The 27,396-nt window shown below is 56.7% G+C and overlaps 2 protein-coding genes across 2 annotated transcripts; one reads left to right on the top strand and one right to left on the bottom strand.

Moving 5' to 3' along the window:
• The first annotated feature begins 7,695 nt into the window (after nt 1–7,695).
• INPP5J (inositol polyphosphate-5-phosphatase J) lies at nt 7,696–17,473 on the top strand. Its single transcript, XM_061140821.1, has 13 exons — nt 7,696–7,844; nt 9,744–10,891; nt 11,242–11,358; nt 11,494–11,602; nt 11,814–11,930; nt 12,460–12,635; nt 13,277–13,388; nt 13,529–13,638; nt 13,761–13,944; nt 16,155–16,292; nt 16,450–16,527; nt 16,647–16,751; nt 16,964–17,473. Exons 1-13 carry the CDS (start codon nt 7,740–7,742, stop codon nt 17,471–17,473), a joined length of 3,009 nt encoding a protein of 1,002 aa, XP_060996804.1. The 5' UTR covers nt 7,696–7,739.
• A 1,265-nt stretch (nt 17,474–18,738) lies between these two features.
• On the bottom strand, nt 18,739–23,531 carry PLA2G3 (phospholipase A2 group III). The gene is made up of 7 exons (XM_061140820.1): nt 22,955–23,531; nt 21,592–21,724; nt 21,202–21,336; nt 20,583–20,887; nt 19,804–19,933; nt 19,574–19,690; nt 18,739–18,992 (listed from the first exon to the last, which is right to left on the bottom strand). Exons 1-7 carry the CDS (start codon nt 23,466–23,468, stop codon nt 18,779–18,781), a joined length of 1,548 nt encoding a protein of 515 aa, XP_060996803.1. The 5' UTR covers nt 23,469–23,531; the 3' UTR covers nt 18,739–18,778.
• Between the last annotated feature and the right edge of the window lie 3,865 nt (nt 23,532–27,396).

The raw sequence follows: 27,396 nt of genomic DNA, 5'->3' as shown, positions 1-27,396 counted from the left end.
TTCCCGGTCCCGACTGTGTCCACCCTCCCTCTGCTGACCGACAGGATGGATGCTCCGAATGGATGCGTCCGGACAGTGCTCCAGCACGCCGGCAGAGGGCGCAGGCGGGATGCGCACGGGCACCGGAGTTTCTGGGTCAGACGCCCGACTTGAAGATGGGAAACTAAGGCCTGGGGAATCCTTGTTTGTGTGTGTGTGTTGTTGGTTTGTTGTTTTTTGTTTTTTTTTTTTCTTTAGTTTTCTAGAGGAGATTCCGATCTGGATTTCAATTACTATTACGTCGGAGCTGGGAGGATAAAAGGGTTAATACACATGACAGAGCTCTTTAGAACAGTATCTGGCACAGCACCTCAGAAAGGCCTCATGATCTCCTTTCTACAAGCTAGGAAACAGGCTCAGAAAGGTAAAACGATTAAGTTGTAGATCTGGGATTTGAACCCAAAACATCCCCGTATTCATGTCACCAAGACAAAGACGACTAGATCAGGCTGTGACTTCCCATCTTCAAGCCTAAGGCAGGCATTGCACACTGGTCGCAATGCTTTTTTCCCACCGAATCTGGACTGGGACTCAGAATTCTCCTCAACATCCAGCCAAGGCTGCATTATGGCTTTCATGGACGCTAGGTAGTTTTGCCTTCCTCGGGCCCTTCCTTTATTAAAATAACTTATATTAGAAATTGGAGGGACTTCCCTGGTGGTCCATTGGCTAAGAATCTGCCTTGTAATTAAAACAGCGCAAGTTCAATCCTGACAACTAAACCCATGTGCCAGTAGAGAGCCTGCTGCCCCAAGGAAAGTTCCCACATGATTGCAAGGAAGATGTCATGTGATGCAGCTAGATAAATATTTTTTAAACTGAATTTTACAACTGCTTTGATTTTAAAAGAAATGAATATAACCCAGGCTAGGTTCATTATTATTTATTCATTTTTTTTTCTGATTTAAAAAAAATTAAAATTAAAACATTTTTGTGGGCCCCTCAAGGTATGATGGGCCATAGACACTGAACCTCATGGATAAGTCAGGTCTGCCTAGAGCCCTTTGTTCATATCCTGTTACCTCCCATTCACTGACTTGATTGTGAAGATATAATAGGCTTAGGGCTGTTATTTAATATTCATTATCTATAAATACATGAGGACACAGTAAATATACTTGGTTCTATCCAGATTATTGAAATGATAGGCTATGTCTAACACTCTGTTTACTGCTGTGGAAGTGGGAATCCATCCAAGCTTTCTGAAAGGCAACTTGACACATTAAATCAAAACCCTAAAAATATTTCTTCTACCCAGTATTACACTCCTCAGAATCTGACCCAAAGTAATCTTGAGAGAGGGAGTCAATGGTTAGATTAAGATGTTTACCAAGACACTGTTTACAATGGCGAAAAACTGGAAATAGGACAGAAGCATGTCACAGCAGGGAATGAGTTAAGTACATGCTGGTACTTCCTTAGGTTGGGCTTCCCTGATAGCTCAGTTGGTAAAGAATCTGCCTGCAATGCAGGCGCCCCTGGTTCAATGCAGGGAAGATCCCCTGGAGAAGGGAGAGGCTACCCACTCGAGTATTCTTGGGCTTCCTTGGTGACTCAGCTGGTAAAGAATCCGCCTGCAATGCAGGAGACCTGGGTTCGATCACTGGGTTGGGAAGACCCCCTGGAGAAGGGAAAGGCTACCCACTCCACTATTCTGGCCTGGAGAATTCCATGGACTATATAGTCCATAGGGTCGCAAAGAAGAATCAAGCAATTGTTTAAAATGATGCGGCATAGTGTGGAATGACATAGAGAATGTTCACAGTTATGGTGTTAATTTTTTTGTTTTAAAGCTCTAAAACAGTAATATCCGTTGGGAATTGTGATGCTCCAGGTTGCAAGTCACAGAAGCCTCAAGTTAAATTGACTTAAACAATAAATGGAATCTGTTGGTTCAAATAACAAAATAGTTCAGGGAGGGAGGGCTTCAGATGAGGTTTGATCTGGTTGATAAAGTCACCAAGGCCTGATCTCTTTCCATTCTGCTTTCCATACCATCAGTTTGTCATTAGCACAGTTATCTGCATGGTGTCAAGATGACTGCCCTCAGTAATCAGGACCACGACAGACTTCTTCACTCATGTCTAATCAAGGGGAAATCTTCTTTTTTCTGGTAAACTTCTCAGGAGAAAAAACAAACTTTCTTTCCCAAAAGCCCCCAGCAAAAGTCTTCTCATAGTTCACTAGGTCCATCCGTGGTCCAATCAAGTGGCTAGAGAATGGGAATGCTCCCTGGCTTAACTGTTTGGGACCCATTCTTGAAGGCCGTCAAGGATATGAGCTGCAAAGGATGTTGTGGTAGCAACAGAGTAGCCAAAAAACTGTATAAAACATGTGTCTATAAATATATATGCCTAGACCAAAACACAAAGTCTGGAAGGAAACAGCCCAGGAAATCAAAACGGTCGTCTCTTGGTACTTGAATCTATAGGTGAATGTTTTTCCCTCCTTTACAATATTTTTTCTGTAGTCAGTATGTATCACATGAACACAAACAGTAATCTTTGTTTACAACAATAATGGGTCACAGCCTTAGGTTCCCACTACCCCACTCCATACCCCAGCAAGGGCCCCAGACTGGCTGAACCAGAGGCCCCATGGAGCCTGTGGCTTTTCCGCTGACAGAGCCAAAGCTCGGTGCCTCACGGGCCCACACTGTTCACTGGACAGGTGCCACCAAACCACTCTCGTTGCATTAACCTGGACACTGTGGTCTCTGGAGGGGCCGGAGCCTGAGCTGCTGAGCCTTGACTAGCCAGCTAGTGGAACCAATGGTAGAGACACTGGCCACAACAGTGCCGGGAACATTCTGGCATCGGCAGCCCCAGGAGGCCCAGGTTCTCCCAGAACAGATCTCTGCTCGTAATCCGCACGCTGTGTGGCCGTTTGTAATCTAGGCCAGCAGCCTTGCTCAGGTGGGGCTGGTGCTGGGACTTAGACGGTGACACTGCCAGGCTCAGACAAGGTCGGGGTCAGTTCTTAGCCTGTGGCCACATTCAGAACTGAGGCTGGGGCTGGAGTCCAGGCTCAGTCAGTGACTGGGATCTGGTCTCAGTGCCTGCCTAAGTTCAGGGGCCAGCCTTTGGCCAGGTCAGTGCACAGTTGTGTGGCCAGAGCTGTGTGATCCAGGGTCAGGATTCCGTCTGAGACCAGGTTCAGTTAATGACCAGACTTGGACCTCAGTCTACACTTGGACTTGGGACTCAGTCTATAATCAAGGGTTAGTCTGGACCAAGGTTAGAGTTCAGTCTGTGACTATGGCTCAGTCTTAAGGTAGGATCAGGGCTTGATCTGGGTCCAGACTAGAGGCCTCAAGTTGGAATCAGGCTTAGTCAGGCTTGGACCAGGCTCAGTACTTGACTAGACAGAGTCAGAGCTCAATCTAAAGATGGGGTAGAGGCTCAGTGTGGGACCAGGGCTCAGTTAACACCAGATTGGGCTCAAGTTGGACCTGGGATCAGGGCTAGGATTTAGTCAGGCTCTGTGCTCTGTTCTGAGCTCTGATAAAGACATTTCCGGAGACGTGGGAGCCAAGGGCAGGTCAGCATTGCAAGAAAGGAGGGCCCCCAGGCAATCTTCCGCTGCTGCATTAAACCTCTCCTTGCCTGCTGAAGCCGGTTGTCCTAGAGCCTTCTAACCTACATGGCTCTGCTGCCCGAGATCCCCTCGCACCAGAATAAAAATAGCCGCTCACTTCAGAGCAGCTGACAGCAGTGCCAGGCTGCCTGGGAGGAGGGGGAGTCGAGGAGAGGGAGGATGAACGCTTGAGCTGGGCCCCAGCTGTGTGACCTTGGGAAAGTCACTCTTCCTCCTAGAACCCCTTTTTGAGGGCCAGAGTGGGAGGTGAGGGGACAATAATATAACATGTGGCACTCGGTACTAGTAAGTAACTCAGGAGTGAAGCCTTGGGAGGAGAAATGCTCCAAGCCCAGTATACTTCCTCCTCCAGGAAGCCCTCCCTGATGCTTACCTCATCCACCTTCCCACAATACTCCGTAGCATCTTCTACATCTCAAATAATTTCTCAGCTAGTGGCCTTCCTCACAGTGGGCCTGGGTCAGATGACTGGGGAGAAAACCGAAGGTGGACAGACCCTTCTGTACCATTACCATCCTCAGGTACCCTGGGAGGTGGATTGAGGAAGAGGAAGAAGAAAGTCTCTCCCTTCCTTCCCTGCTTCCGGAGGATTTACTCTGAGCCAAAGGGCCATGAGGGCACGTGTCCATCCTTTCCCAGCCAGAGCCTGGCACACTCCATATCTTTGCATCTGCTTCTCTCTCTGCGTTCCAGGGCGTTTCTTCTCTTTTCAGTTTGGCAACACAGATTCTCCTCCAAAGAATGGGTTCACGGCTTCCCTGGTGGCTCAGTGATAAAGAATATGCCTGCCAGGGCAGGCAGGAGACACAGTTTGATCCCTGTTTGGGGAAGATCCCACGTGCCAGGATGAGGGGATGGGCGTGGTGGGGAGGGGCGAACTAAGCCCGTGAGCCACAACTACTGAAACCTGTGTGCTCTAGAGCCCACCACAGCTACAGAAAAGCCCGCGCAGCGACTAAGACTCAGCACAGCCAAAATAAAGCGTAAATAAATTTTTAAAACTAATGTGGCTGAATCTTCTTTTTTCTAAAAAATGAAAGGGTTCAATGGGAATCTGTGTGCAGGAGATCTACCTAAAAACCCCATGCCCTGTCCCCTCCTGGCTGGGTAATCCCCAGGGGGACTTCTTCCTCTGTCAAATGGGGATCTGATTACCAGTCTCACAGGGTTACTATGGAGTGACTGAGCTAATGCTTCAGCCACCTCCTTTCCTGTCCCTGACCCAAACAGCCTAGAGGGGAAAACGAAGATCCCCAGGGGGGCAGGACGAGATGTACTCTCTGCCTTGGTCTCTCTGCCTTGGTACACCGCCCCCTACCCCCAGGAGTGAAGGATGGGAGCTGGGAGCCAGGAGGTGCCTCCGGAGACAGCCGTCTCCAGGGGGGCGGTTCTCCCTGGCAGCTGCCCCCAGCCTGCCGCCCTGAGCCCCGGAGCCTGTTATCAGCCTCCTTAGTCATCACGCCAGGAGCTCAAATATAGCTTTTACCCTGTTCCTTTCTCAGCCGGGGTCCGCCCCCCACCCCCTTCCCGTGGCAAGGCCATGTCTGGGTCTCAGAGCCTCTCTTCCTTCCCCTCCCCAGGAACACAACTATGCAGGGTCTGTTTCGTCATCCGCCAAATGTGCAGGTTGAAATAGATGATGCTGGTGGTGGTGGCGATGGTGGTGACCCCAGGGCAGCTGCCTTTACTGAGAGCTTGCCTGTGCCGGCTGCTGCAGCTGCTATGTCATCATTCAGTCGTGTCCGACTCTGTTACCCTGTGAACTGGAGCCCGCCTGGGTCCTCTTTCCGTGGGATATCCCAGGCAAGAATACTGGAGTGGGTTGCTGTTCCCTTCTCCAGGGCATCTTCCCAACCCAGGATCTGAACCTGCTTCTGCACTGCAAGGAGGATTCTTTAGCACCTGGCGAGCCCTGCTTGTGCTGGGCTCTGCGCTAAACCCTTCATATGTATCATACGGTGGCATTCTCACAGCAACCTTAGCAGGTAGCTACTGTTTTTAATCTGCATTACACTCAGAATCTGAGTGACTCTCCAGGTCAGTCAGTGGCACAGCCGGAAACAGAGTCCTCTGCAGGATCTGAGAGATGGTGGAGACCCTGCAGAGGAGCCCCCTGCACACTTATTTGCCTGACATTTACCTGGCTTTTCAAAGGCATTGATGCCCCCGTATCAGCCCTGGTGACTGAGCCTTAGGACTGGTTCCTGGGACCTGGATCTGTCTTCTATCACTTCCAGGATTGCAACAGAAGCCAAGTACTCCTGAGGGCCTCAGTTTTCTCATCTGTAAAATAGAAGTCAGAGGGCTAGGCAGGGTAGGTTCAAAATTCCTTTCCATTCCTAGTGGCCTGAGCATCACCACCATTTCCACACTCAACTCCTCCCTCACTGCCACCCCATCTTCACCTCCAACTCTGCCACCACCTCGTCTTCCATCAACATGACACCCCCCCAACACCTCTCCTGCCCACATCTCTCCTCCACTTTTACTATAAACCTCATCACCATCTCTTCATTCTACCACCTCCACCATCACCAAGCTTTGCTAGTGCCTCTACTGTTGCCATCACCATCACCCCCACCATCCCTTCTATCACATTGTCCACCCCATCACCGTCACCTCCACTTTGCCAGCACTGTCACCTCACCACCTGCAACATCCCTGTCCGTCCTCCCCTTCCATCATCATAATTATGTGCCGTTTCCTCTCCACCCCTGTAGTCACCAGTGTCATCACCTCCCCCATCGCCACCCAAAAACAACCTTTCTACCCCGGGACCCTACTGCAGCCTGGGTCTCTGCCTCTTCAAATTCCAGCCTCATGGAGACACTGGGCCAAAACTCAGACTAGACCCAGAGACAGTCAAGCAGAGGTGGGAAGCCCATCCAGGAGAGGGGAAGGAGGCCTCTGTCCACATGACCTTTCTGCAGGGGACCACACGGGTCCATGAGGATACTGAGGGAACTGTTGACCAGCAAGGAACTCAAAACTCTGAGCATTTTCTGCCTAAACTGAGTGAGAGCACTCTTTCCTAAGCAATCTGGTAGTTCTGGAGGAACTGAGATTTCAGGGACTGCTTAGCAGATGAGAATGACAGTGGGGAAGAGGCAGAAGCCCACAGCCGTTTCCACCCATGTCTGACCCTTGTCACTCATTCACTCTTCTCATTGATTGATTGGTCCATCCATTCAACCAGCACTTCCCTAGGTGTGGGAAAGACAAGGCCCTGTGCTGGATCCTGGACAAGGAAGTTCCCAGGCCTGTTTTTGACCCTCTCACCATCTGTTTCCCACCGCTTGGCCTTTCTCCACCCTAGTCCCCTTCCCCCAGAAACCCCAGTTGGCTCTTGTGGGTCACAGAGGCAGCTCTCTGTCCTCTCTGAGGCTCGGGGGACCTCCCTAGCTCACCAGATGACCTTGAGAAAGTCCCTCTCCCAAGCCACACCCAGTGAGTCCTGGAGAAGGAAAGCTGAGAGGAGCCGCTGGGCCTGGCTGTAGGTGTCAGCCGAGGTGTCTACAAAAGAGAAGGGGCTGGTGTTGAGGCTGAGATGGTAAAAGGGCTCCAGTTGCTGGAGCCTGAGTGTCTGGCTCTGGGATGGGAAGGATAGAGCCAGGAAGGGGGCTGGGCACCAGGGCCTGAAAATGGGGCAAAGGTGGGGGCCAAGGCAAGTCATGAGTTGGCAGGGAGTCAGGAAGGTCACAGGATCAGGGCCGGGACCCAGGTGTCTCCGAGGCCCTGGAGAGGGGGCTGACCCTTTGAGTTAACTTACCTCAGGTATGTCAGCACCCCTCCCTTGAGCAAGGGCTGGCCAGGCCTATTGGAAGGAGGGTGAAAACAAGAAGAGAGCTTCCACTATGCTGGGACCTGTGCCAGGCCCATGGGCCCACTCCCCACCCTTTCCTCTCCTACCAAGACCGTTCCAGGTTCAGCAGCCAGTCCCCAGAGGGAAGGCCACCTTGCCCAACCACCTCTAGGTTGGAAAGTGGGTGCCTGTGCCTTTAAAATCTCAGCAGGTTGAACCGACTGATGACATCACTGGTTCCCGGGAGCGGAGGAGCTGGAGCTGGAGCCAGAGGGAACCTGGGGCTGCCTGGGCTGCAGACATGGAGGGCCGGGGCGTCGGTGGCAGCGGGAGGCCAGGGACCCCGGCTGGCCTGGGCCCCCTGCCCATGCCCCATGGCATTTCACAAACTGGGGCACCCTCCAAGGTAAGACCCCTAAAGCTAGTCCCCCCTATTCCTGATCCTTGGTCCCACACCCTACACACATTGCAGGCACCTTGGTGCTCCCAGCTGAGGGGCTGGCACTCTTCTCTGCCCACCAAGCAGGGACTGGGCAAACAGGGTACCCTAGGGTCTGAGGGGGTAGCGATGGGACACCCAGAGAGAGATGGAGCTAGCCATCTCCAGGACCCCATGGGAGAGCCCTGGACTGGGTATCAGGGGACCCAGCCGAGCTTCAGCTTTGCTGTGTGACCTTGGGCAAGTTGCTTGTCTTCTCTGAGCCAATGCAAAATGAGGAGGCTTGTCCCTGAAGACTGAAACTGTGACATCTGGGATGTCTAAGTTGTTAGTATTGGAGGCGGTGTGGTGTTTAGCAGGGGGTGTAGAGTGGGACACTAGAAACCAAGGAAGATGCCCAAAATGCAAGCCTCAAAGAGCTGAGTTTGGGGACAGAGGTGGAGAAAGGTTCAGGTTCTCTGAACCAAGAAGCACGCGGGATACCAGCAGAACTGCATCTCTGGAGGCAGGGATGGGGCCGCCCCAGGGTGAGTGCAAACCTTCATTTGCCCTCCCTGGCAAAGGACACTTCATCCTGACTTCTGGAGACAGGGGCATCAGAAACAGGACAGATGGGAAAGGGAGAGGACCTCCCTGCTGGGCCCCATACCCCCAACTCCACCGCCAGAGAGAAAGAGGGTACTTGCTGGCCTGATCTCCCAGGCGAAGTGATGAGGGTAAGAGGGTACAACTTGTGCACAGATGTGTGGCACCAGGATCAACAGAACCCTGGACTTGCTCTCGATGTTAAAATCACCCTCGAGAGGATGGACAGTTCCCTGGAGCTCAAATGCAATCCTAGCAAATGAGCTCAGAAATGCAGAGAGTGGAGACCGGGCTCCCCAGGATCAGTGTGGCCACGGACCCTTCACCAGGTTCCTTCACTTTACAGACAGGGAGACGGAGGCCCTAGGCAGGGAAATGCTAGCCTAAGGTCACACAGAGCTGGGCTTGGGATCAGCATTGCCAGTCCCAGCAGGGCTCTTGCTCCTGCAGGAGGTCTGGGAATAGGTGAAGAGGACAGAGGGGACTGTGACCAAGGAGGCGGGGATGTTTGCTTGGGGCGGGGGGACAAGGGTTCCTGGGTACAGTGGAGGAAGGGGGGCTGTTTAACAGGCTGGACCCAGGATGTCCAGAGTGGGCATGTCTGGGGGGTCAGATCAGTAGCCCTTGGCCAGGCAAGCAGCACGGACTGTAGGGGGGGTGGGGCAGTGCTCAGGGAAGCTGGCTCCAGCCCCCCAACATTCCAGGGTGGCAAGGAAGCAGATGCCAGCCCGGAGGTTAAGGGGAGCCCTCAGGCCCAGGCTTACACTCTGCTTCCTGTAAGTCGGAGATTTTAAACTCTGCATCTATGAAAGAGGTTGCACAGATGAGGGAGGGGATAGGTTTCTGTGTCCTGTTTCCTTTAAAAGTGAAACTGATTCACAGCAGAATCGATCGAGGTGAGAAATTAGGAAGAACTTCCTCAGAAAGATGTGCCTTTTCTAGCTAGACAGAGTCGGCTAGGATCTCTGTGGAGTGGAGGACTGCTTAGGGTTGGTTGACCCTGAGTCTCTGCCTGTTCCTATACAAGATGGGGGTTTCCCAGGTGGTACTAGTGGTAAAAAAAAAACCCGCCTGCCAATGCAGGAGACGTTGAGATGTGGGTTCAATCCCTGGGTCAGGAAGATCCCCTGGAGGAGGGCATGGCAACCCACTCCAGTATTCTTGCCTGGAGAATCCCATGGACAGAGGAGCCTGGTGGGCTACAGTCCATGGGGTCGCAAAGAGTCAGACACGACTAAGTGACTTAGCACACACGCATACAAGATGGACTCACCTTTTCAGGTCCCAGCAAAGAAATCAGCCCCAGTGCCCTTGGAACCGCGGTTGGCTCTGACACCTGTGGGGCCACGAGCAGCGATACCGCCTTCTTCAGAGGGGCCAAGGCTGGCTCTGGCGTCTCCCCAACCCATCTTGGCTCCAGCGTCCACCCCTGGAGGGCAGAAAACAGCTCCCGCCCACCGCCGCTCCGGCCTAGCTCCAACATGCGTGGGCCAGTTGGTGATGTCTGCCTCGGCTGGGCCGAAGCCTCTTCCTGCGACCTCAGGCTCAGTCCTGGCTCCGACGTCCCTGGGGCAGCTCCTGATGTCTGCCTCGGCTGGGCCAAGGCCTCCCTCAGCTGCCCCGGGGCCCGGGCTGGCTCCATTATCCAGGGGCCAGGAGCGGGTGCCACCTGCCTCCATGGGACCCGAGCCAGCACTGGCTGCTTCAGGCCTGAACCGGGCCATGACCTCTGAGAAACAGCCCCCACAGCCCCCCCACAGCTCTTCCCCAGGGCCCAGTCCGGTTCTGTCGCCATCTCAGGAACAGGTCCTGGCTCCAGCATCTGTGACACCAGCCCTGGCCCCCACAGGCTGGACACCAGCTAAACAGAGGGACACTCCAGCCCCTAGACCTCCCCCCCATTCTGACGGGCATCTCCCGGCCCCAGCTCAGGCATCTGGTGCTATGGGCTCCCCATCCTTAATGCAAGCCCCCCCAGATCCTCGGGTCTCCCCCTCATTCAGAGCCCGGCCCGAGGTCCCCCGCAGCAGCCCCGAGGATCCTGTCTTGCCCCGGCCACCCCAGACCCTGCCCCTGGATGTGGGCCAGGGTCCTCCAGAGCCTAGCACTCGCTCCCCGGGACTTCTGTCCCCCACCTTCCGGCCAGGGGCCGCCTTAGCCCAGACTGTGCCCCCACCTCTGCCAAAGCCACCTCGGTCTCCCAGCCGCTCCCCCAGCCGCTCCCCCAACCGCTCCCCAGGTGTCCCCCCAGCTCCTGAGATGGCCCTCCCCAGGCCTAGCACCCAGGGTGCCGGACCTGGTGAGCGTCTGAGTCCCAGCCCTCAGCCCAGAGAAACTCCGGTCCCGCTGACCACCTCCACCTCTGCATACACCTCGTCATCCTCCTCTTGGTCAGCCCAGCCCACCTGCAAGAGCGACCCTGGCTTCTGGTGAGGGCCTTCTCCCGAGAGGCTGGCTGCCAGGGCTTGAGCTATGAGACAAGCAATCCTTTGGTGGGGGGCCCTACTCTGCCCCAGCTGACCCCCCTGAGGAAGAGTCCCTGGGGGTGTTAGACCCACTCTGGGACCCTCAGAAGACAGCAGTCCCCTCAGAAAGGACTTGCCCACCCCTGCCTCAGTTGATCTCCCCTGGAGAGTCTGGTGGGAGGGGCCCTGGGCCCACGGTGGCATTCCGTGGGCATTCACCCACAGCTTGTCTCCCCATTAAGAGGCCTGTGGGAGGGAGCTTGAGGGTAAGGAGTGGTGCCCAGTAGTAACCCCTCCCGTACCCCCATCCCCAGGATCACTGTGGTCACGTGGAACGTGGGCACCGCCATGCCCCCCGACGATGTCACGTCCCTTCTCCACCTGGGCAGCACCAGCGATGACAGTGACAGGGCAGACATGATCGCCATAGGGTGAGGGGGCAGGGCGAGCAGGCTCCCTCCTGAGCCCCTGGGGCCTCCCAGCCCCTTACCCGTGGGAGGGGTTTCTAGGGTGCCCCCCAGTCCGAACTGGGATGGCGAGGATGGCGCGCCCCCTCCACCCCCCAGGTTGCAGGAAGTGAACTCCATGATCAACAAGCGGCTCAAGGACGCGCTCTTCACGGACCAGTGGAGCGAGCTCTTCATGGACGCTCTGGGGCCCTTCAACTTTGTGCTGGTAACGCGCACCTCAGCCGCCCCCCAGGGAGGTGGAGACCCCTGGCTTCTCCGCATTAGTTCTGCCTTGACTCACTGCGGGGCCCGCTGAGCCTCTGTGGCCGGGTCCCTGAAATAGGAGGACGGAGGAGCAGACCTTTAAGGACCGGAAAAGGCGAGGGCGGTGTGGGAGCCGGGTCCCGCTGCTCAGCCTCCTCTCGCCTCTGCGGCAGGTGAGTACTGTGCGGATGCAGGGTGTCATCTTGCTGCTGTTCGCCAAGTACTACCATCTACCCTTCCTGAGGGACGTACAGACTGACCGCACGCGCACCGGCCTGGGAGGCTACTGGGTGAGCGTGGAAGTGGCCTGGGAGGGACCGGGGACCTAAAGGGTCTGTAAATTAGTCCCCGGGCCCCCAAGCAGTGGCAGCATCTCCTCCCCAAACCCCACCCCTTACTCTGAGACCTGCCTCTCCCCACCCACCGCTACCTCTCCTTCTCTAGACCCCGCCCCTTTCTATAAACTTTCCTAGGTGGCCAAGTGGTCAAGAATCCGCCTGCCAATGCAGGAGACACAGGAAATGAGGGTTTGATCCCTGGGTCTGGAAGATCCCCTGGAGTAGGACATGTCAAACCACTCCAGTAACCTTGCCTGGAAAATTTCATGGACAGAAGAGCCTGGCGGGCTTCTGTCCATGGGGTTGCAAAGAGGGACCCCTTTCTATTCCCACCACTTCCTAGCGTTCCACTCCTTTCCCTAGAACCCACCGCTCTCCAAGCCTGAAGCCACACCCACTGACCACGCCCACCCAAAACCCTGCCCTGGACTCGCCTCCCTGTCTCAGCCCCGCCCACGACCCGCCCAACCTGTCTCCCCAGGGCAACAAGGGTGGAGTGAGTGTGCGACTGGCCGCCTTCGGGCACATGCTGTGCTTCCTGAACTGCCACCTGCCGGCCCACATGGATAAAGCGGAGCAGCGCAAGGACAACTTCCAGACCATCCTCAGCCTCCAGCAGTTCCAGGGGCCTGGCGCTCAAGGCATCCTGGATCATGAGTACGGGCCGGGGCGGGACCACTTGGAGCTTGGGCGGGGCTGGTGGAGGAGGAGTGGTAGGTAGGCCTTGTAGGGAGAGGCGGGGCCTTTGGGGGTGGAGACCACCCGCACTCTGTCTAGGAACCGGAATGCGGGAGGGCTTCCCTCATCGGCCTGCAATGCAGGAGACCCCGGTATGATTCCGGGGTCGGGAAGATCCTCTGGAGAAGGGATAGGCTACCCACTCCAGTATTCTTGGGCTTCTCTTGTGGCTCAGCTGGTAAAGAATCCGCCCGCAATGCGGGAGACCTGAGTTCGATCCCTGGGTTGGGAAGATCCCCTGGAGAAGGGAAAGACTACCCTACCCACTCCACTATTCTGGCCTGGAGAATTCCATGGACTGTATAGTCCATGGGGTCTCAAAGAGTCGGACACGACTGAGTGACCTTCACTTTGATCGGGAAGTGGATGGATCCTGCAGGATAGATCTTTGCTGAGGGGCAGGACCTTGCTGGGAGTCAAAACCTGACAACCCACCCACCCCCCTGTGTCATCACTGAGAGCAGCCAGCTCTGTCAGGTTGGATGGGGGCAGAGAAGATGGAATTGGGCTCTTCTTCACATGGACCCTGCTGACCACACCCCCCTCCCTTCCCGCAACAGCCTCGTGTTCTGGTTCGGAGACCTGAACTTCCGCATCGAGAGCTACGACCTGCACTTTGTCAAGCTTGCCATCGATAGTGAGCAGCTCCACCAGCTCTGGGAGAAAGACCAGGTGGGGAAATTGCAACCTGCACCCCAAACCCCAAGCACACAGAACATGCCCTAGGACCACCTGTACCCTAGGCAATGATCCTTGCCCTCACCTGCTCTGCCCAAGCTCTTGTCCAATTCTCTGCTTCTGGATCCTCACAGCTCAACATGGCCAAGAACACCTGGCCCATCCTGAAGGGCTTCCAGGAGGGGCCCCTCAACTTTGCACCCACCTTCAAGTTTGACGTGGGTACTAACAAATATGATACCAGGTGAGCTCAGCCCCAGGATGAGAGGTGGGGATGTGGGCTGAGAGGGGATAAAGGAGAGGAAAGGGGAACAGCGGGGCTTGACTCACAGCCCCTGATACTCACGCTACCCCTGCCCATCGCAGTGCGAAGAAGCGGAAGCCAGCCTGGACAGACCGTATCCTGTGGAAGGTCAAGGCTCCAGGTGGAGGTCCCAGCCCCTCAGGGAGGGAGAGCCACCGGCTCCAGGTGACCCAGCATAGCTACCGCAGCCACATGGAGTACACCGTCAGTGACCACAAGCCTGTGGCCGCCCAGTTCGTCCTGCACGTGAGTCCTGGCTTCCCCTCATGACATCCCCAAGCCCGGCTCAGCATCCCACTGCCCATGGGTGACCCCAGGCCCTCACCACCATCCACGTGTCATGACAGACTGGGAGTGGGATTATGATCTCCATTTTTAGATGAAAAAAACCCTGAGGCTCAGAGACACAGCATCCGCTGCCCAGGGTCACATGGTCAACAAAGGGCGGAGTTAGGATTTGAACCCAGGCTAGGCTGATTTCAAAGAGTATGTGTTTTCCATTCATTTCTAACTCCCTTTTTCCAAGAAATATTTAGGGCAATTGTGTTAAAACTCACATATATCGTAAGATGAGCGAACTCAAAATATATACTCAGATCCCATGGAGTGTTCATTCACATTCACTTATTATTTATTTACCATCTTACCATGTGATGGGGAGAGGGAGTGGAGATATAAAACAATACACAGCTAGGCTCTAAATAGTTACTATAAAATTTAGCATTGTGTTTAGGATTGAGACCTCTACTTGCGAAAGTAGAGAGGGGAAATCCAAGAATGTCAGAACTGGATCTTAGAGATCATGTGATCCAACTCTCCGTTTTTCAGGAAAACAGAGGCCCTTAGTGGGGTAGGCATGAGCCCCAGGTTGCACACAGACTCAGCGGCACGGTAGGGTGGAGCCCACTTTCCAGCCCTGAAACCCAACTCTGGGCTCTCTGATTCTCTTGGTCTGATAAGATGGAGCCCAGCAAGCCAGAGAATATTTTCCCAGCTAACTTTGTCATATGATCAGTCGGCTGTATGGCAGCCAATGTCCTCAGCTGGGAATGGAAATCTGCCTATGTCTGACCTCCTATGACCTTTGGTAAAAGCCTTGAATGTGAGGTTTAAACCCCAATCAGGCACCTCACCTTAAGAACCACTCCTTTTGGGTGCTCTATCCTGTATTCTTTATCTATAACTCTGTCCCTTATAAGATATTACCTGTTGAGCACCTTCTCACCTCCTCCTCTGGCTTTGTGCCCGAGCCTGTGTAGGATACGTCAATGTGTCATCTTTTTGAATGTCCTGGTAGGTCCCAAGGATGTCCACCACATTCTCCTCCTAGTTTCACCAATGAGGGAAACAGCCTCAGAGAACTTCAGTCTCTTACCCAAAGCAGCATAGAACAGGGCTCAGCAGGGGTTTTGACCCCACAAGGCCCTGGAGGGTGTTTCTGAGACCCGAGCCTGGCCGCCCCAGCCTGGTTCCTGCTGTCAGGAACCCAGGGGCAGGGAGAGGAGGTGCTGGTTTCTTCTGAAGCAGCTTGGCTTAGAAGCTGAGGCGGGGAAGAAAGTGGAAACCAGGTAAACCAGGGAGCCAACAAAAGCCTGAGGCTGGCACCACCTGAGTCCTTCCCCGAGGGACAGAGCAGGAGCCAGCACCCTGGCCGCCTGCCACTCCAGCAACCTCATCCCCATGGTGAGCCCCCGATCAGCCCGGGGTGACCCTGGGAAGAGGAGACTCATGGTTATTGTTTGTCTCCACGGACTGGTGACAAACAAGGTTCATAGTGGTCCCTTAGTACAGGTGGGGAAGCTGGGTCTCACTTAGGGTGGCTTGGGACTTACCTGAGGTCATGAGCAGGTTAGTAGCAGAGCCTAGAAGGTCTTCAGGCTTCTCCCCAGAGCTCTACTTGCTGGCTCAGGGGTGTTCCGTTTACCCCAGAATATCCAGGGCATCGTGGGACTTTACCTGTCTCCTTTGTTAGCATATAAGGGAGTCATTCATTGAGCACCTACTGTATATTGAGAAGTTTATAGGATGCTTTATAGCGTATCTCACTGAATCTGCAGAGCAACCCCAAGAGTTAAATGTGATCCATCAGAGTTTACAGACAGGAGCCCAGGTATTCAGAGGTCAAGAAACTCACCCCAGGTCACACTGCATGCCTGTGGCAGAGCCAGGGCCAAACCCACAGTCTACCAAGGGTCAAAACTGTGTTCTCAAAAAAAAAAAAAAAAACAAACTGTGTTCTCATTCACTCCCCACGGAGGCTAAGGACAAAAGGAGACTGAGCTGGGAGGCAGGAAGCCTGGCATTTATCCTGGACCTGCTCTTTCTCAGTTTCCCAGTCCGTGCAGCAGCCTCAAAGGCCCTTCATCTCAGCTTATTTGTGCCAACTCAGGCCCAAGGGCTCTAGGTGCAGAGAATGCTAGAGGGTCTCCCCTGATGTTGCCTCCCCCCCTGGGCAGTTTGCTTTCAGAGACGACGTGCCTCTGGTGCGGCTGGAGGTGGCAGATGAGTGGGTGCGGCCAGAGCAGGCCGTGGTGAGGTACCGCATAGAGACGGTGTTCGCCCGCAGCTCCTGGGACTGGATCGGCTTGTACCGGGTGAGAAGGGCAGGGGCAGTCAGCAGATTGGGGAGGGAACTTTGGGCCTGAAGGGGCAGCCAGGGATCCATACAGGGCTTCTCCAGAGTTTGATGTCACCCAGGGCAGCTGCTAGGGTCACCGTTACAGGTCACGATCCTGATTGCTCTCGCCCCAGGTGGGTTTCCGTCACTGCAAGGACTACGTGGCTTATGTCTGGGCCAAACACGAGGATGTGGACGGGAGCACCTACCAGGTATTTAAGGGGAGGGGGAGAGTGGGGCTCATGGCCCTTGGGGGCTCAGGATTCAGTTTCAGGGGTCCTGAGGCTGCCTCCCTCACCCCAACCTGGGCCTAAACCTCCCGACCCACCAGGTGACATTCAGTGAGGAGTCGCTGCCCAAAGGCCACGGAGACTTCATTCTAGGTTATTATAGCCACACCCACAGCATCCTCATCGGTGTCACTGAGCCCTTCCAGGTGAGTGGTCCTGGCTGCAGAGTTTGGGGCTTGGGGTGGGGAGGTGGTGCCAGAAGACTGTTCAGATCCTCTAGAGCCTCTGCGTTCTCTGTAAGCTCTACAATAGCCTGACCTTCCTGGGTCTGCCAGTGGGGAGGGCGGGAGGGGTTCCCAGAGGCCTCCACAGCCGGTTAGGGAGAGGGGCACCCCAGTGAGCAGCCTTACCCCCCCAGATCTCGCTGCCTACCTCGGAGCCGACCAGCAGCAGCACAGACAGCTCGGATTCCAGCTCGGAGGATGAGGATGACAGCACCCTGGAGCTGCTGGCACCCAAGTCCCGCAGCCCCAGCCCTGGCAAGTCCAAGCGGCACCGCAGTCGAAGCCCAGGCCTGGCCCGCTTCCCCAACCTCGCCCTGCGGCCCTCGTCCCGGGAGCGCCGGGGCACCAGCAGAAGCCCCTCGCCCCAGAGCCGCCACCTGCCCCAGGCGGCCCCGGACAGGGGCAGCAACGGTGGCAGCCGGGCCAGCAGTGAGGAGGGGCCCCCTGGGCTGCCGGGGGCCTGGGCCTTCCCGCCATCTGTGCCTCGAAGCCTGGGCTTGCTGCCCGCCTTGCGCCTAGAGACCGTAGACCCCGGTGGGGGTAGCTCCTGGGGACCTGATCGGGAGGCCCTGGCCTCCTCCGGCAGCCTGTCTCCCAGCCCCCAGGGTCGGCAGGGGCTGGAGGAGGGGGGCCTGGGGCCCTGAGGGTGAGGTGGGTGGGCGGGCCCAGGTGGCCCCCACTCTGCCCCAGTCTTCTGCAAACCCACCTGCCTCCCACCTGCCGCTGCTCCAGCTTGATCCGCACCTGCCACTCTGTTCTGGCCAGGGGTGGCCACCTGGGGTCCCCCAAACTCGGTCCTGGCACCTCAACTGTGACAATCAGCAAAGCCCCGTCCTGGCCCCCATCTGGGATGGGGGAGGGGAGCAAACCCAGAGGTCATTGTTTAGGAATTAAATTCTCCAGCTTCACTCCCGACTCCTTCCTAACTTGCTAGCACTCTGGGGTGGGGAGCGGGCGGTCGGAGGAAAGGACTACAGAGGCGAGAGGATGACAGGTTTGACAATGACTAGGCACCAGCTGTACACATCACACATGCCATCTCCTTTAATCGGCACCTAAGCCTGAGTTGTGGCACTGACTTCAGTGCAGTTCTTAGCCCCATTTCACATGTGAGCAAACTGAGGCCTCCAAGAGGTTCCGTGAACCTTTGAAAACCAGTCACCTAAGTGCAGTTTGGCTGGGCGTTGGAGGGAGAGAACGTTTACTGGGTGCTGAGTGCTGTCTGGGAGTTGGTTCACTTAATCCTCAACAACCCTATGAGGTAGCTCCTGTGTACACCCCGCTTTCTCAGAGGAGGAAACTAAGGCTCAGAGTGAAGGAGGTCTCTTGCTCAAGGGCATAGGGAAGGTCTGAATTTAGGTTTAGGGCAGAAAGAATGGGTCAGGGGTGGGCCGGGAAGGGCATAGCAGCTGTTAATAGAAGGGGGTCCCCTGGGGAGGAGGGGAATTAAGAAGCCCCTCTCTAGCTCCCCCATCCTGTATTCAGACACAGGCACTTCTGTGACATCCCTCCTTCACCACCCTCTGCCCCCAGACCTCAGCAGGCAGGCTCTGGGGCTTTCCTGGACAACTCTTTGGAGATGTGTGTTAGTTTCACAACACGGACATACGTGTACCTCCTCCTGGTACCTCCTGGGGTTCCTGCAGTGTTACCCTCTCCTCTTTCCCATCTGGTTGTTAACTCCCTGGGAAGGCCCAGGCCTGGGGCAGCAGAATGAGCCTCCTGAATACCACATCCAAGCACAGACAGTTTGTGTCACCAGCCCAAGATCGCTCAGCACAGCAGGAGGCACGGTCCAACATTTGGGCCTTGGCCCCCACAACTCTCCATGCAGCCCTCTGTCTGTCCACACTTCAGTCTCACAATGGAGGGGAAGCTGAGACCCACCCCAGGGCCCAGCAAAGCCAGGACAAGGTCTGATCCAGTGCCCAGGAGAACAAGAAGTGAGGTCACTGGTTCCAGGGTTTCTGCTGTCCGTTGGGTCCTCCGGCTCCCTGGGTCAGCTGCAGGCACCGGTCGTAGAATGACATGGAGGCCTTTGGGTGCTCTGAAGGCCTTGCCTGCCTGTGGTGTGTGCCCATCCCCTGGAGCTGGCGTCGCCTCTGCTGAAGTCGCCGCAGGTGCCGAGCTGACACTCTGATGGCCCTGGGGTCACTGGAACAGCTGTGGGGAGAGAAGAGGGGGACAGGGGGTCATAGCTGGCAAGAAACCCACCCTGCTCTGCATACAGGGCAACCAAGGCCCAGAGAGGAGCAGGGATGGGGCTGGGGTGGGGAGTGGTTATACTCAGCAGGGGGCAGAATAAACCTAATCTGCTACTTAGAGGCCGGGGTTCTGCCCTAGATGACTGCAGAAACCTGGGCCAGTCTGGGCCTCAGTTTCCCTACATGTGAAATAGGAAAAGTAACAAGGAGTTGGTTTTGAGAATCAGAATCGAAATGAGATTGTGGCTTAGGAGGAAGAGTTCAGGAGGTGCTTCACTAGGTGTTCTGCAGGCCTTGCGTATGGACATCACAAACAACACGCCCTGGCGTCTACCTCCATTTCACAGGTAGTGAAATGGAGGTGTGGACAGGTGATTCAGCTGGCAAGATCACACTGGAAGTAGACGACAGAGCTGAGATGCAACCTATGTGGGCCCTGACCCCCTCCATCACCCTCTCAGCCCCAGTGCACAAAGAGGGCAGAGGCAACCCATCCCCTTGGAGAAGTCCCCCGTCCCCCCTGGCCCTGCCGTGACCTACCCTTTGTCCTCAGCACAGTCCAGCGGAGGGACCAGTTTGAAGCAGGTCATGCCCAGCAGCTCCCGAAGCACGATGGCGCCCATGGGTGGGTTGTGGAGCCTCAGGAAGCGGGCCAGGCTGAGGGCAGAGGCAAGCTCAGGCCGGGGTAGAGCCTTTCCAGCCTGGAGCCCGTCCCTCCCCGGTGCCTGGCAACAGACAGCCCACCCCCCAGGGGTGTGAGCAGGCCTCACCGGCGCGTGCAGTTGCAGTGGAAGAGGGGGTCCCGGGCGCTGTTGAACACCTGGAACTTGGTCTCCTGGGGCCCAATCTGATGCTCACACCGGTCCAGGCGGCGGAAGCTGCGGCAGGCCCGGCGGACACCTGGGGGCAGGTGCAGTGGTGAGGGAAGCCCTGTCCCGCATCGAGGTCTCACTGCTGCCCGCTGCCCTCTGGCACAGGCTCAGTCCTCCATGCAGTGTCCCTTCGTCTCCTGTCTCCTGTTCCCTTAGAGAGGTTCACACGTAGAGGACACACCCCCACCCCCACACACACATACAGAGCAGCGCTGCCCTGGGGGAGGCCCAGAGAGGTAAGCGTGGTCAGAAAAGGTTCCCTGGAGGCAGAGGCTGCTAAGCTGATGCTGAAAGAGGAAGACTCAGGGAGAATGCCCCAGGGAACAGGAGCGGCATGTGCAAAGGCCCAGCAGTGGGAGAGAGCAAGCAGCTTCAGAGGAAACAAATGCAGTTTGTGAAGCTGGAATTATGACTGGGGAGTAGGCTTTGCAGGACCAGCACCCAAAGAACCCCTGGGTGTTGGAACACTGTGGTGGGGGCTCAGCGGGGAGTCCCATGGTCAAGATTGCAGCTTACAAAAATCCCTCTGGCTGCAGTGTGATTTGATGGGTGAAGTTGGGAGTCACCAGAAGGAGTTCAGAGCAGGAAAGGAAATAATACAGGGTCCCCCCCAACCCCACACAGAGGCTCCTCTTTACCTCAGGCGCCCCCAAAGTTAGGTTAGGTTCTGCGCTCACCCTGAGGTTTTAGGCCACCCCGAGGCCCCTGGAGGCCTGGATTGGTGACCTCCAGCTGGACTCTGGGGAGCATGGCAGGCCCATCAGAGGCCGCAGGAGCCTGGAGGGCTGTGGCCTTGGCTTGACTGGGGTGCCTGGACTCTTTCTGCTGTGCTGGCCACGTCTGAGGATGCTGCATTGGCTGAGGCTGGCTTGGGGCTGTGTTCTGGGGACTGGGAGTTGGGGTGGCAGGGGAGCTCCAAGAGGCATTGTAGAGGGTCCTGGGCTGGAGACGAGCAAGCGGCACAGAGCCGTACCTTCTACACCTGGGAGGCAGCACATGTTGGCATTGGTCACCCAGAATCGTCCCTCCCAGAGGTCCCCAGGTTCATCTCCATGGAGATCGGGGCTCTGCCAGTCCCATCCCCTCATCCCACAGCCCACTGGGTTGTGCAGGGCACCCAGGGAATGTCTGTATCCTGGGGTCCCCACCCCCTCCCCGAGGAGAGGACAGGGAGGACAGGACGAGACATGGTTCCCTGGATGACGGACATACAGACAGGTCTCCCTCCCAGCCTTGGAGCCCCAGCTACCCCCGCCCCCCAGGCTGGGAAGGGGGTCAAACAGGGAACCAACGTACCCGCCCCACCAGTACCACTCCACACAGGCCTCCTGCTCCTCCAGCACAAAGCAGGGGATCGCCAGTACATTGAAGAAGACCATGCCCACGATGTCGGAGACGGAGTCCCGCTGGTTCTGTAGGCACTGCTGGAACCTGCCCCAGAGCCGGCGCTCAGTCCCTGGATCTGAGAAGGCTACCTGGCTCCTCTCCCAGACCACCCAGCCACCACTACCAGCCAGGTGACATGGAGTCCAAGAATCCCAGCTCCTGTTAAACCTCAGCTTTCCCACTGCACAGGGGAGTCTGGTTGGCTGATCCTTTGGGACTCTCTGGAGCTCAGACTCTGTACCCAGTAACTGGATAACCCCACCCTGAGCTCCCAGCCCTCCCTGCCCACCGCTAACTAACCTGGCATCACAGCTGCAGTGGGAGATGGTGTGGAATCGGTAGTTCCGGATGCCATAGTTGTACTGGAAGGGTGAGACCGTCTGAGGGCAGTGGTCGTGTTCCTGGCAGCAGAGATCAGGGCCCTGGAAGACCCCTGCAGGGAGCAAAGGGGGCACTGGCTCAGCAGGGTCCCAGGACCCTGGGCACCACATGCCAACTCTGCCCATGTGGTGTCAGGAGCAGAGACACCTCCGTGTCTCCCTCTGTGGGACTCACGGTTCCAACACTTGAAGAGAACACCCAGGTGCAGCCTCTGCTGAGCAACGGCAAGTGCCAGGCAGCCCACCCAGAAGCCCTTGCCCATGGAAAAATCTTCCTCAGGTGAACAGGTGTCTGCCTCTAGAGTTCTCAGGCTTGCACCCCAAGTGAAACTCCAAAGTTCCAAATGTGTGTGAAATGGGATGGCAAACAGTCGGGTGCAGCCTCGCTGGCGCAATGAGGCATTGTCAGGACGCCAACCTGCTCCAATGCAAGTGCCAAGTCCTCCCACAGCCCTCCGCACGTAAGCGCAGACAGCTGTACTGAGAAGTGCAAAAAAGCCATGCGTGCTTTCCACCACCCGAGCAATAAGGCCCTTTACTGAGCATCTTCCAAACGTCTGGCACTTCCCACCCCAGCACACAGCAGCCCTGGGAGGGAGTTGTCACTTTTACTGTACAGGTTCAGAGAGGGGAAGTGACTCATTCAGCTTGGAAGGGCTGAGCTGGGATTTGAACCCAAGCCTTTGGGTCTCCTCATCCAGTTGGCTGGGCATCCTGTGCCTATAAATCCTCCTCTTGGGTAATGGCTTTTTGGCTCAGCCCAACCTGGACAGCCAGCCCCAGTCAGCCCCCTCCCTGGTGACTAATGGTGATTGATGATGGCTCCCAGATGTGAGTAGGACATTTCCCATCTATAACTTCATTTGAGCACCTCAAGATGAGGTTTATGGTCACCCCATTTTACAGGTTTCCCTGGTGGCTCAGCAGTAAAGAATCCGCTTGCCATGCAGTAGACACGGGTTCAATCCCTGGGTGGAGAAAATCCCCTTGAGGAGAAAACGGCAACCCACTCCAATATTCTTACCAGGAGAATCCCATGGACAGAGGAACCTGGAGGGACAGAGGAACCTGGAGGGACAGAGGAGCCTGGCGGGCTACAGTCTGTGGGGTTGCAAAGAGTCGCACACGACTGAGCATGCATGCACATTTTACAGATAAGGACATTGAGGTTCAGAGTAGCTAAGTCGCTCCCTCAGGACACGCAGCCTGGGAGAGTGGATGCCGGGGCTAAAGCCTGCACTTCCTCTCCCACCAGCCCCCCAGTCCACACCCCGAGGTCTCACCCAGCTCCGTGGAGTTCCTGGCAGAGTCCCCGACTCCACACCACAGCGTGCCAGGCATAGTCCAGCCCCTCTTCACCCGCTGGAGCCCAATGCCAGGCGCTGCACTCCGCCCTGCTGCTCGCTTCTGCCTGGTCCCTGCTGGACTCTCAGCAGGCCCTTGGCAGACCTCCCACTGGCTCTGAAGGATGGCCAGGGCTCTCTGCAGCTCGGGTCCAGGGGTGTGGATGAAGGAGCCTCGGGTGATCTCACCAGCACAGAGCGCGCCGAAGGCTGCAGTGAGCTCCGGCTCATCCTGCCGGATGCACACCTGCAATCTCCCGTGCCCATCCCAGCGGGCATGGAACAGGGCTAGTCCCTGGACATCCTTGCCCAGGAAGCTCAGGGACCCCAAAGAGATGCTGGCGATGGGCCTGGCCAAGTGGCAGGAGGTGCTGTGCAAGTGGAGGGCAGGGGAGCCCCCCGGAGCCACCCCTAGGAAGCTCAGCACTCCCCACAGTGCCACCAGAACCCCCATCCTGCCCTGGCCCAGCCAGACAAAGCCCTCGGGAAGCCTACCCTGGTGGGCCCACGAGGCAGCAACCCTGCGGCCGCCGAGCGGAAGCGGTGCCCAGCCGAGCTGGTGTGGCGGCGCCAATGAATGGAGCTTTGGGAGGAGTAGGAAGGAGCCTGGAGTATGCGGTGATCCGGGGCTTGTAACCGAATCCACCGGCTAGGCAGGCCGCTGATTGGCTGAGAAGTGCACTTGCCGGGGCCCACGCCCCCACGCAGCCTGCCTTTCTCCTCTACGCCTTCCAGTCACCTGCCGCCGGCCCAGCCCGCACGGATGGGAACAGTAGGAGCCAAAGCCCTGGGACCTGGGGGCGGGGGGACCAGAAGGGGTGTCTGCGTCTCCCTGGGTGCGGGAGGAGTGTCCAGGGGCTCAGAGGAGGCTCCTGAACTCGGCCTCATCACCCCGCTCAGAGGTGGCTGCCACGCCCACCTCCTTGAAGCTGGCCGAAGGCCGTGAGACTCTGCCATAGCTGGGTAAAGGAGACGAGGGCAGAATTGGGGCTATGTGGCCACCCCCTCACCCGGGAGCTCTGAGGCTTCTGGGTAAGGGAGCATCCATCCCCCGGGCCGTTGGGGTGCTCCCCCTGCCCAGTCCTGGTTCTAGGAAAGGCACACGCATCCTCAGGGAACAGAGTCCCAGGTCTCCCCGCTTCCTGGACTCCAAGCACAAGCGTGGCCCAGTAGCAGCCCTCACAGCCACCGCAGCTCTGAGCTGGGCTGATCCTTTGGACTTTAAGGGACTGAGGTCCCCAGAGGAGCAGAGGTGGACTAGGGGGCTGGGTCTGCCAGCACCTCCTTGCTTGGACTGCCCTCACCTGGGGACACGGCAGGCCATCCTGCGTCCTGCAGGAGACCCATGTGGTCTCTCCATCAGGGAGGGGCAACACCCAGCAGATGTTCCTGCATCTCAAAGCTGATGTGTTATTCAACTTCCAACCAACTGGGAAAGCTGGGTACTTAAAGCCCACATGCAGATGAAGAAACTGAGATTCAGTGAGGGTGAGGAAACCTCAGCTGACAGTCAGACTCCAGCTGGGGACTAGAGGGGTTAGAGCTGGAGTTAGATGCTGGGAGTGCAGCTCTTGGGGGGCTTTGCTGGGAGGTCAGAGCCGGCTGGGACAGTGTCTCTTCTGTTCTGCCCGTCAGCCTACTGCTCCCGTAACATCCCCTCAATCTCCACCTGGGTCTCTTCCAGGAGGACGAGCCCCAGTGGGGGCAGAGGTGGGGAAGGGCAGCTCCCTGGGGCAGAGGAGGGAGAAGGGAGCTACAGGCTATGCAAATGCATCTCTGGCTTCAGCAGCAGCCTGGGTCTTGTAGCTCCAAAGGTCATGGCTGGGGACAGTAAAGAGGAGGGGGAGATGGGGAGGGGAGCCCAGCATCCAAACTCCTTCTCTCCAGAGGCTGGGAAAGGGGGGTGTAGGGTAGAACAAGTGGTGGCTGGGGTTCCCAAAGGCAGGGACTGAACACAGAGGGGTCCCTCTGGGAAGAAGTCTGATCTTCCCACTGTTCTGAGAACTTTCCCAGTATAAGACCCTGTCACACACCTTGCCCTCCTTTTTTATATTATAGAACCTTTTTGTGCTGGTCACCACCCAGGGAGTCTGGGAGGCACCAGGGCAGGAACCAGACTTTCAAGGTGGGACAGACCAAGCTTGGGTCCTGGCACGGTGTGACTTCAGGCTTGGAAGTCTCAGCTTCTCTGAGCCTCTGTCTTCTCATCTATGTGATGGACATACTCACGGTGGCCACCTCACAGGACCCTGGGCACAGTGCCTGGCATCTGAAATGCTGTCACCAAAGGCTCAGGACACCCCTGAGCAGGAAGCAATTTACCCAGAAGAAGGCGCATCCCCAAGGTTTTGGGGCCACAGCATCTGCGGTGGGGAGTCCTGGTGAGGCCCCTGCCTGGTGATGTGACTGCAGGTTTGTCCCTGCTGCTCTCGGGGTCTCGTTTCCTGCTCTGTTCAGTGCCAGGTGCAGTGGAGCTGACCTTTGAGGTCTCTTCCTGCCTGCCCCAAAGGGAGGTGGGCTGCGGCCTGCCTGGGGCCTTGAGGGAGGGTGTCACTGGATTTTCCCTTCAGATTAACCGGCAGCCACGTCAGCTGGACAGGCTCTGGGGCCGTGCTTTCCCCCGGGGGCGCCCCTCAGCAGCCTCGGAGGGGAGGGTGCTGGGAGCCAAACCAGCAGGACAGGATCGGACCAGCGGGGCCCACAGACAAGAGGAGCCCCACCCGTCCGGGGAGTGGCAGGGTGCAGAGTGACGGTGTGGTTCCCGGCCTGGGGTCCGTGGGAGAAGGAGTATCCCCTCCCTCCCTTCCCGTTTGACGCCCCCACCCCCATCATCCTGTCTCCTTGCCCCTCTCCCATCGCTCTCTGTCTCTTTCCTGTCCTGACTCTGATTCTCATAACTTCTTTGTCTCCTCCATTCCTCCACCTCCATCTTTCTGCCCCTGACTTCCCATCTTCCTTCCTCTCTCCATTTCTTTCACTCTGCCTCTACATTTTCTTTTTTGTTGTCTCTCTCCTTCATTCCCTCTTTCCCCATCTCTCAGATTTTTCTGTTCTTTCCTTCTTTTGTGCATGCATGTGTGTGTGTGTGTCTGTCTCTCCTAATTCTTTTCTCTTCCTGCTTTCCTTGTCCCTCTCCCCGCTCCACACCCTGAACCCAGGCCCACGACCCAGCCTAACCCAGCTCTTTCCTGTTCCTATTTTCCCAGCCATGACCTCATCTGATGCTCACAACCCCTGCCCCTCCCTGGGGAGACAGGCAGGGCAGGCTTTCTCATCCCATTGTCCAAATGGATGGAGGTGACTTGCCAGGAGTCACACAGTGGATTAAGGGAGAAGCCAGGTCAGACGTCCCCCTAGGCTGTGGGGAGGGCCTCCTCTGACCCTGGGAGACTCTCAGCTCCTAGAGAACCTCCCTGCCTCAGGGCCTTCCTCCCTCTGCCCCCTGGAGCTGGCCTCCTGGCCCCACCCTGAGGGCTCTCTGCAGCTCTCTCTGCCAGGACAGCGGTGCAGGCGGTGCCTAGCTCCAGAGCGTTCTGCGTTCATTCAAAAACTAAAATAGTTACTGAGAGTCTACTTTGTGTCAGGCACGGTCAAAGACCTGCACAGAGAGAGGAGGGGAAGGGGGTCAAGGATGCTTGACTTAGGGGATGGAGGTGGGAGGCATCCTTGGGGGTCAGGGGTTGTGCAACCTGGAGCAGCTGGGGCCTGGGCTGTGTCTTCTAGGAAGCTGCCTCCATGAGAGGGAGTTCCTTGGTGGTCCAGTGGTTGGGATATGGCACGTTCACTTCTAGGGCCCTGGGTTCAATCCCTGGTCAGGGAACTAAGATCCTGCAGCGGATCTTAGTGACCACACTTAGTGATCTTATCAGATCACACACAAGCCTGGCTAGGTTTGTCCCCTGACCATCTCTGACCTTCAGGCTGAAGCCTGTCATGACCTACAGGATCTGGGCCTGGCTGAACTCAGCAGCTCCCTGCTTCTCTGTTCCAGCCACACAGAACTACTTTCGTTTTTATAATAACCAGGCCCTCTTAGGGCCTTTGTACATGCTGTTCCCTTTACCTAAAATACTTCCCTCTGCTTCTCCTGGGCTTGTTCCTGCTCATCTTTCAAGTGTTGGTTTAATCACCTCCTCCGGGAATTCCTCCTCCCTGACTACCCTAACCCGGGATGGGCTCACCAAGGGGGTGGCAGTTGCTGCTCCATCAGGAGTACCCAGGACACGGTTCAGCAGCACCCTCAGCACCCAGCACCCAGGACTCAGCAGCAGCACCCTCATTTAGGACAGGGGACTGGAGGAGGGAGGCGCTGTGGATGTCATAGATTCAGGGTTCAAATGGACCCTGTTTCCCATCCTACTCTGCCACAGTTGGGCAATGTA

The sequence above is a fragment of the Dama dama genome, chromosome 5, assembly GCF_033118175.1.
Source record: "Dama dama isolate Ldn47 chromosome 5, ASM3311817v1, whole genome shotgun sequence".
Classification (NCBI taxonomy): Eukaryota; Metazoa; Chordata; class Mammalia; order Artiodactyla; family Cervidae; genus Dama; species Dama dama.
The sequence above is the reverse complement of the archived record's forward strand: the minus strand, read 5'-3'. Positions and strand labels throughout refer to the sequence as shown.